This window comes from Dendrobium catenatum, unplaced genomic scaffold, assembly GCF_001605985.2.
Source record: "Dendrobium catenatum unplaced genomic scaffold, ASM160598v2 fragScaff_scaffold_156, whole genome shotgun sequence".
Lineage (NCBI taxonomy): Eukaryota > Viridiplantae > Streptophyta > Magnoliopsida > Asparagales > Orchidaceae > Dendrobium > Dendrobium catenatum.
The window spans coordinates 8,417,472-8,428,066 of record NW_021318618.1 but is presented as its reverse complement, the minus strand read 5'-3'; the positions used below and the strand labels follow the sequence as shown (position 1 = coordinate 8,428,066).

The following is a 10,595-nucleotide window of genomic DNA, read 5'->3' as shown; positions in this document are numbered from 1 at the left end:
AAGGTGATGACTGTAACTAAAATTAAGTAGTCACAGTTATATCGTACCCAAAGAAATCTCAAATCCAACATGCACTCAAGCTTGAAAGTTAAAAAAAGAGAAATCTTATACAAACAAAATTCCTAGCTATATACCTCAAAAGATTTATTTATAGAATCCACATTCTCTATGCTCCTAGATAGTTGGCATAGAAACAATTAAATTCAAGTTTAAATTAATTCCATAGACAAAATAGCAATCAAACTATGACAGTTGAAGACCACAAACCTTCTTAAAGGAAAGCGCATGTAACCAATTTTATGAGGTCATCGACAGACATTTTAGGCAGGTTTATCGGCGAAGGAATCGTAGATCGACGGCTACGATCGGGAGTTTATATTTTTGATGTTGTCATGTTATTTTATTTTATGTATCTTTTATTTCATGTACTAGTGACGATTTCACCCTTATGAAGGCATAGTGTTTATTGTAGCCCAAGGGGCATGTGAGTCTTTTTTCTTTTCATGCTTTGAGACCTTTATAAAGGGGTCTCCTCTTATTGTATGAGCTTAATGTTGGATTAATGAAAAATTTCTGAGAGTTTTCTTTGTCTTCATGCTTGAGAGCTTGAGAGAAAGAGAGGAGGCCGAGGAGAGGCTCCATCCGAAATACCCAACAGACACCATTGGTGAGCTCTTGGCTTTTTATTTTATTTTACTGTTTTCCTCTTTCCCCACCACCTCCCCCATTCACCCGTCCCCTTCCCCCTCTGCAGCCGGTCCAGCAATTCCCACATCCACCCGAACCCGCCTCTCTCCCCTCTCCCGTGGCCTGCAGCCGACTCAAACCCAGGCCCCTGATCCCGCCGATCTCCCATCCCGTCCCCCTCTTGCCGCCGGCTGGACAAGCCGGCGGCCCCAACACAACCCCGCCTCCTCCTCTACAGCCGGCCCTCCTCTCCCCTGGCTAATCCCGCCGGCTTCAGTGCAAGGAGAAATTTGAATTCAGCCATCAATTCTCTTTATTTACTTTCCTAATTTGACTCCTCAAATTAGTGAATAATTGATTGAGGATTAATGACCCAAATTCAAATTCAAATTTCCCTCCCCTCTCATTTGAAACTTCCCTAATTAATTAAAATCTGAAATTAAAGCTCAGATTTTTAATTAAAACCTCGGGGCCCACTAATTAATCAAGTCCCCTCCCTTTTCCCCTTGCTTGGCCGGCCCCCCTCCACCTAGTTTTCTCTCTCTACTTGCAACCTAAGCACCTCATAATTACCCTCTTAATTTTCCCTCCTTAACCGCCCCTCTCTCCCACCTAATTAAGGGAAATCTTAGGAGTAAATAACGGCTCCTTCCTCCACCCAAAATCTGAAATTCAACTTCAGATTTTTCCTCCCATCCTCTCCATAGCTCACAGCCCAATCCCTTCTCTTGTCTCCTTCGATCCCTTCTTCAATGACGAATGGCGGATACGGAGTTTGAGTGGGGATTAGTGTTCCACGCCGACGGGAGCATTGATATCCTACGCTCTCCTTGCTTCGATGTAGGATTTGAGGACGACGCCACAATCGAAGAGTACTTGGAGCGAGTCGTCCCGATTCTCGCAAGTATTTTCGACCGACAATTTCGTGGTTACACTTGGACGATCATCGGACGCCATCCGCCACCGCCTTCCCCGACAAATACCTCTCCGATAACAAAGTCTTTCGTCGCCTTCTCCGTAGTGGTACTCTTCATCCTCGCATGGTTCTTTCTCCTCCGCTAAAGCCCAAGAGTGAACGAGAGAGAGAGCGGTACTCAAGGTGAAATTCTTCATTATTAATTGTGGGATTTTGTTATGAGCAATTAAGTAGATCTTTTTATTTTGGAAGTGCTATGAATTGTTTGGTTATCTCAAGGCAAATCTTCGCCTAAGCAAGTTAATTACCGAGAACGATTTAAGCCTTTATTTTATTGGTAATAAAATTTGTTTGACAACGCTTTGAATAACTTTCATTTTATTTTCCAAATGCAATTCCTAGATTGATTCACATCACAATTAATTTGAAATTCACGAGGGGCCTCAATAAGCCACTGAATCACAACCTATACCACCCGCAAGAGACATGCCATAAAATCCTTCTACAAGGCCAAAAATAACTACTTAAAATGTGGTTAAAACATAATACAAGTAGCCACCACCCAATTCAAACTCCATCACTGAAGACTTAAGTTAAATGAATAATTCTAAATCTCAACCATCCAAGGGAACGCTAACTACCATATAATGCCTAAATTCCACCACCATAAGATAAGGAAAACTGCAGCCAACACTTACCAAATTCTGAATTCTTATAGAATATTGCAACAATGCAAAGGCAGCAGTCCCTTATGGCTCCCCGTAAAAAAATTGTGTAAATTAATCAAAACTAAATAAAGACTAAAATCATGCCAAACTTCAAAGATTTTTATCAATTCATAGTAAAATTCGCTCCAAATTATTTAGTGCGCCTAAATGATTTCAAGAAAGCTTTTCTTTTGTGTAGGTCTTATGAAAAAGTGATCAACAACCTGAACACTGTCTAAAGCAGCTGTTCAAACTACCTTACCAAGGTAAACCAATGATGCTAAATCCTATGAAGTGGAGTAAAAATACTTTTACAAGTAGAATTACAATTACACAGAAAAGAGAAGATAAACAAGGCTCAATGGCCAGATATTAAGAGAAAAAAAGGCAAATTAAGGGCAGTGTGCTATATGTGGAATACAGTTTTTCTACTACTAAAATATTATTTACAATTTTCAAGTTTCGCAATGCTTGACAAACAACAGAAAGTATGTATGATCACCTTTATTCGATCATCGTTACTAAATCCATCAAGCTGATTAAGCAGTTCCAACATTGTTCGTTGAACTTCTCTATCACCACTTACTTCACTGCAATAGCATGATAGAAATTCAAAGCATTATATTTCATGTGATGATAGACGTAATATGAAGGGGAAAAAAATCCATAAAATGATGGCTTCCAGAAGATCATTGTAATAGAGATTAAAATTGTTACGCAAGATGATCCAACAACATTATATCAACCTCAAAACGATGTCACACTAAATATCTCAATATCCCATGTTTACATGTCAAGGTTAGATCTCAAGTTCAAACCAGCAATATTGGCCCAGCTTCAATAAAATGTTCAACAGAAACACATTCATAGAATGCTCTCCAGAGTTCAAATACACAAATAGAATTTCCAATTTAGAAATAGAAAATTTTACTTCTTAAAGCTCATTCATGGAGTTGCAAGCAGTAGCTTTCTTATGTCACATGAGATATAAATGAATACAAGGAACCCATTTTAAAGAGAACTGTTCCCAAATGCTAATGTTGAACTAGTCAAATTTTCAAAGAAGTTTAATTGAGTACTTATGTGGATTCATTTATATCTCCACTCATGGAGTTCCTGCAAATGTAAAGTCTCAAGAATGTCAAAGAGAGTGAAATCAAACTAGGCCAATAAAGCGTCAAATAAACTAATAGTTAAACACATTTTGTAACTAAAAGCTTAAGCCTATATATGAGGGTCAATCACTTCATATTTTTTAACTAACAAGTTTTTTAACCATCCGATGCGTGGGACTAAACCCAAATTCTTATGTGTTTTAATAATCTCCCTCTCACTTGAGAACTCTCTACATCTGTCAATACTTCCCCATAAATGGAAACATTTTTTTTAACATCATTAAGACTCATGCACTAAGAGCTAGCTCAACTATGTGGTGATACAGCGGGACTTGCTGGAACTTTGCTTCAACATGGTAGAAAGTGGCCAAGACATGTGAGACCAAAAACCGCAAGAACCACTTGATCACAGTCAAACCATTGGCTTTGATACCACTTGTTAAGGAATGTGAAACCAAAGGATATCAAAGTTAGGCTAGATACACAATGGTTAAACCCTATTTTAACCCAAACGTTTGAGCTCATGGGTGAGGGCTGGTATCTCTACACCAATAAGATTTTTAACATCAGGGATTAAATCAAAATTATCACGAGCCTTAACAAGAGTTGATGTAAACAACATTACCCTAAATTTGCAAAAGACTATTTCCATGACACAAACTTGAGACCTCGACTGAAGCAACATAACCACTACTCCAAGTTCACCCTATTAATTGAGGATTTAAAGATTATATGGAGATTATAACTATATCAATGTTTCCAATTCAACAGTGTCATCAGGAAAATATTAAATGGAAATCCAACCTGCTGAAAGAAGAAACCCACGAAAAATCAACCAAAAATTAGAAGACAATTTAAAGCTTCAAAAGCCACTACAAGCTCCTCCAGGAAAAATCAATTTTTAAGAAGCGTGATCATGGAAGGTAAAGAATGAGCATAAAATTCACCAATGAGCACCAAATTCATTGAAAGAATATTTACCAACATCAAGAATAAATCAAATCAAAATCACTAAGAGTTTTAATAAATCAAATCAAAATTACTCGAGTTAACTTGACACAAAAAGAGAAAGCTGAGCATTAAAAACTTGAAGAACTACAAGTAACAAATGCAAACCATAACATAATGAAAACAATAGAATTCAACAAAAGTTTACACTTTATTATATCCAAGAGGTGAATAAGAAGAAAAAACAAAAAAATTTAATTAATTAGACTACAGTCGTCAATTTGGAATATAAAAAAATAATTTAAAATCAAAGTCAAAAGCATTCAAATTTTGTTGTAGAGATACAGCTACCAAATAAATACCTGAAAGCAACATGTCATACCTATCAAAACGTTTGGTCCCTATTGCATCAATTTCATCTATGAAAATGATACAAGGAGACTTTTCTTTGGCAAGCTGAAAAGCATCACGTACAAGTTTTGCACCATCACCAATGAACATCTGCGTAGCATCCAATTACATAAATTCATTTAAATTCAAATCACAATATTTTACAAGATAACAATCCACCATCTGCACCCACACCAAACCGAAAAAGTGGAAGTGAGAAAAAAAATAAATAAATTTCTGAAAAGATGCATCCAACCTTTTTTATTGCACTTGATCGAAAAAAGTGTTAAAATAGGTAAAAGTGCGCACAATACAAATATTACTAAAGGAACCAAAAGAAATTCACAGCCAAAATAGAAGAGAGATCACAATCCTGAAAATCAATTTAAAAATACAAATTCACTAACCTCCTAGCCTTTAGCAAAATAGTAAAATACATATTAACTAAGCAGTCTTTTCTCCATGACTACCACATGCTAAAAAGGTCTGCAGAACTACTAGTGCATGAAGTTCTCTTGCTAAAAAGAAAGAATCCAATAATACTCTATAGCAAGAACTTCGAATTTTAACAAAAAGGGAAACAAATATAAACCATAATTAGATCTAAGATTAAAATGACTGACATTCTAGGAGTCATTATCTTGTGCCAACTCATAACAACAAGGAAGACAAAAAAAAAAAAAAAAACTAAAGAGAACTGTATCACAACTAAATTAGGAGGATAATTATCCCTGTCCACAGTTTTAAAGTGTTCATTATGCCCTGTGTGCTATATGCTAGCAAAGGGCCCAGCAAGGGGAGTGCTTGGATTGGAAAATTTCAAAATTGAGCAATAATGCTGCTCAGGTGACAAGGCCCTTCACAATTTTCAATGCAATCCTCAAAGATGAAAATATAACCTCATAAAATAGAATTCAACAATAAATTTTTAACCTGTGCTAACCTGAACAAGTTGTGGGCCCGCTAGCTTCAGAAATGTTGCATTTGTTTGTGCAGCACAAGCACGAGCCATCAATGTTTTTCCAGTGCCAGGTGGTCCATATAGTAGTACTCCTTTAGGCGGTCGAATGCCTAACTTCTGAAACCTATCCTTGTGTGTCATCGGCAAGACTATGGCTTCAACAAGTTCTTGAATCTACAGAAATTCAAAAATTAATACGAGGAGCATCAAAACGGTAAGTTAGGATCTAGTGAAATAGTCCATAGAATAAGAAAACATGCCATCATAATTTATTTGCTTTGATGGAGAACTTATGCAATAGATATTAATTCAACTCCAAAATCTCCAATGACAAGCTAATCATAAAATATTCAATACAATCTGGAAATCCAAGAGAAATTATCTATGGAAATACCAAAACATTGCACTATCCAGTGAAATAGTCACATGTGTATGAAAAGCGCATTCAAACCAAAAAAAAAAAAAAAAAACTTGCTAGGTACTCATAACCATAAGATTCTACTCAGGTAACAGTTAAAATCAAACAGGGAAGCACGATGGTTTGATAACATAAACATTTAATGTAAGATATGCGTTTGGACAACATGAGTACATTTTTGCTTTAATAAGGATTTTTTTCCCTAGGGGCTCAGGGTTGGAATGGCACGCAACAAATCACAAAGTATGTTGCTCGAATTCATGACCATGGAAATACAAACAACTCCTTTAATCAATGGGTTAGAAATTGTTAGACTGGTCCATACGGGACCGGCTCACGGAGACCAGAAGCGGAACTCTTCCGCCTCTGGTACATGGGACCCAACCGCCCGATTTCTACAGAGCCGTTTAGGAAGGATTTAGAATGAAGTTTAGGAGGGAATTTGAATGTAGGGACTGTTTAGAGATTTTCTTTTGAATTGTATGCATTAAATAGTTTGTTTTCCTAGGGTTAGGGCATCTTGAATTTGGCTGAAATTTGAGATCACTTAGATCTAGGTTTTCTTTGGGCTTTAGCGGCGTCTAGAGATTTGGGAGAGATCAATCCTCCTCTCGAATAGAGGACAATTGTATCTTGCTGTTTTTCTTCATCCTCTAGTGAATTTCAAGTGATTTTCTCATATTTTCCCACAGTTTTCACAAAACCTGCACTATAGCTGCTGTTTTTTTTTTCCTGAAATTCAGCAGTTTTCTGGATTTAAAGTGGTTGTTTCCTATCAGAAATCCTTTCACTTGAAAAAGACTTGTTAAAAAGATAATTGCTAGACAATGCTTTACATAGCATCTATGTGAGTTTTTAAGGACAGAATATAAAACAATAGGCTTGCTTGATGGATCTTAGACCTATGGGTGTGGAAGAGTGCTAAAACAACATCCTACTAGGACATTTTATAAAGGTCCCAAAGCTAAGCAACCAACAAAGAAACACCAAAACATTCAACAAACAAAACTTGGAATCAATCAGCAAATTAGAGATAATTAGCAGACAACATAAATTTTTCAATCTAAACTAGAACAATAGGCTCATAGATATTATGGAATCACCTGTTTTTCAAGGCCACCAATGTCACTATAATCTTCCGTTGGCTTTTCATCAACCTCCATTGCTTTTACACGTGAGTCATATTCAGATGGAAGAGTATCCAATATCAGATAGCTATCCTTGTTAACACCAACCAGATCACCTGGCTTCAGCTTATCAGGATCAACGAGCCCAACAACTGGAAGAAAGATTGTCTACCGTCGAACACAAGTAAAACAAATTAAATTACCATAGTTTGATATTGAAAGCAAAATAAAACTCAATAATAATAATTAACCACTGAATGCAAGTAATAAAGTATACATAAATCAAAATAAAATGCTTGCAAATAAGATCCAAGATCTTATGAGAGAAATTTAAACTCTGCAAATGCAAGGAAAAAACAGTCTCGATGTACATTACTCTAAATCTTGAAAGTAACCATCTGATGGAAATTACGAGCATGTTTGGGGACTTACATAAACAAGACATCAAAACATCAAAGCAAAAAAAGTGAACTAAGCCTTCATGTTCTACTATAAATATAAATCCCTAATTTGGGACTTACATAAAACAAGATATCAAAACATCAAGGCAAAAAAAAAACTAATCCTGCATGTTCTACTATAAATATAAATGCCTAAAGAATAAGGTTATTACTACTTTTCAATAACACAAAATCTAAAATGTCCTGCTTTAGCCATCTGTTTGTGCAACTCTCCAAAATTTCAATTTTTAGCCAAATATGTCACTAAGAGAATATTAAAGGTGCTTAATTTAATTACAAGTGATCACTACCAGTTGGAGTGTAAAAGTTTGGTTCCCCCGAAAAAAAAAAAAAGCTTTAATGAACATAGAAGAATGAAGAATTGAATCTTACTTGACGAGTTGATGTCTTCAACACAACACACTTTCCCTTTCTTTGAGAGTCTAAATCAACATTAGCTCCATCTTCCTCAGCCTCTTCTGGATTCATCTCCAAAATCTAAATCCCAAAAATGGCCTAAGTTGTTAAATTAGGAAAAAAAAAAAACTGCAACGTCTCTTACTTAAAAACCTTCATCTTTACCAAAAAGAAAATAACTCAATTAAGTTAAAAGCAATGAACAGAGTTTCGGGGACTTGTAATAGCAGGTTTAGATAATAATCTGATAAGGGAAGCACAACAAGCTGCATTCTTGTCCAATAGTTGGCAAATCTGAAAGTTTATAATTCTGCAAGCAGTATATCATGCTTGAAATAGAGTTAAAACTAGTTTTCCCCAAGAACAGGAGGTCATATGCAAATATAAGGTGACTATTAGGCACGCTGTTATGCATAGTAGATTAGAGAGATTTTTTAGATAGCATTCCTTGAATAAGTTAGAAAAGTTCTTCCATAACAGTGACGAAGAGGTATGGTTAGAGCGGGTTGTAGAAGATAAATAAACACAATGTACCCATTTAACAATCACAGAAAAGGGAATAAGGCTAATGTAGGTATCAATTCAGTTGATAAACTCATAAAAATTGTAGGGACGCTAAGAAAGACAAGTCAGAGTAATAATGAATCCTGATTAACACAATCAAAGGCTTTGCAGTATAAGATTTTATTTTGAATTTTGTCTAATATATATTTTTATTTTCTTATAAATTAGCCCCCTCTAAGAACTAAGGATGGCAACCTCTACGATGTTTCCGACGAGGTAAGGCAACTGTTTATTGAGCTTGATCTTCTCCTGATTCTCCTTTATCTTCTCCTTGAACGATTCCAGTTCTAGGTTCGTCCTCTGCAGCTCGTCCTACAAAGAATCGAAGCAAGATCATCAGGAATGAAAAAATTCGTAGAATTTAAAAGCGGAAAGAGAATTCTAAAGTTGCGAGAATGGAGCTCTGATCTAGGGTTCCCACTCTAGCTCGATCTCGCACCTTGAGAACTCGGATCTCGTTGTCGAGAAGCCGAGAGGCCCTAGTTATGTCATCGGTTGTCATCGCAGCAAGCTGGTCGTCCTCGAAGTTGTTGTCCTCCACCATCACCGTAGGAACCGAAGCCGAAGCCATGACAGGGAGGGCGAGGTCCGCGACGAAGATGCAAACTTGAGAGATAGCGAAGCCTTTTGAGTAGGCTGGAAGCCAAGTGAGCATTTTAACAATTCGGGTGATCGGGTCGGGTTCGGGTCGAACTCGAAATTGACCCGATACTGTTTGGGTCAATCTGAATCCGACCCATTTTTAAAAACGGGTCAGGTTTCCATTCCCGAATCCGACCCGTTTCGGGTCAGAGTCAACCCGACCCGACACGAATGACCCAAAGTTGACCTAAAATTGCTAGTTTTCTGGTCAAAAAATCGGGTTAATCTTCAATTTTTGGATCAAAATCGGGTAAAAACGGGCCAATCTCGGGTTTCCGAGTCAAATAGAAGTTTTCTTGTCATTTTCGGGTTGCTGTGTCAACTCAAATCCGACCCGATTTTTAAAATGGGTTGATTTGTTGAACCCGAACCCGACCCGTTTCGGGTCCGGGTTAACCCGAACCCGGATTTTTCTGGGTCGAGTTCGGGTCGTGTCAAAAATTGACACCCCTCTTCTTAACATAAACGGGCTCCTCGCGGCTCGCCTTATATTGATATTTTATATTTTTAATTTAAGAAAAGATAAAATTGAATTTACTTTTTTTTAAAATTTATGCATATTTAGTTTGGTTAAATTTAGTACCATCGGAACTTTGACTCAACAAATTCATAGTGGAACCAAACTTATTGGTAATATCAACTCAATGACAACAAAATTGATGTGATATGAGTTCGAATTAAGCACTTAAATTTTAATAAGAACCTTTATATATGATATTGTTAATTATAGAAATAAACAATCTCTAACCTTACAAGCTTATTAAAATCATTCTTCTCGATGAGGGAAATCCAAGGAGTTTAATATCACTCAATTTTGAGGTCATTAAAATTTTTAAATGTTAAAAAATTATTTATAATCAATGGAATGAATAAAAAATAGTCCAATGGAATAGTTTGAATTTTTTGCTAAAATTTACAAAATGACAATAAATAAAACTATAAATAGATTTCATTCTCCTCATTAAGGAGAAGGATGACAGAGTTGAGATTTGAAAATTTGTAGAGTTCTACCCTACTGATGATGTCGAACTACTGCTACCTGGCCACCATTGTTGCCTAATCGTCGTCATAGGGAAGTCATTGCTCGGTCACATTCATTGGATCATCCTATACTGACCATAGTTGCCAAACTATGGTCTCCAACTACTCCCACTTGATAATTATTTCTTAATCACCATCGTAGGATATTGTCGTTCAACTATGATTTCTCGACCACCAATACTTGACTATAACTTCTATCTACTATCACATACAACAATCTCA

The 10,595-nt window shown here is 36.4% G+C and overlaps 1 protein-coding gene across 1 annotated transcript; it reads right to left on the bottom strand.

Moving 5' to 3' along the window:
- Positions 1 to 2,812: 2,812 nt before the first annotated feature.
- On the bottom strand, positions 2,813 to 9,341 carry LOC110096695 (26S proteasome regulatory subunit 6A homolog; the record flags this gene model as incomplete). The annotated part of the gene is given in 7 exon segments (XM_020822754.2): positions 2,813 to 2,900; positions 4,756 to 4,874; positions 5,707 to 5,898; positions 7,246 to 7,437; positions 8,103 to 8,207; positions 8,886 to 9,002; positions 9,130 to 9,341. Coding segments are annotated over 7 exon segments (945 nt in total), but the record flags the coding sequence as incomplete, so codon positions are not given.
- Between the last annotated feature and the right edge of the window lie 1,254 nt (positions 9,342 to 10,595).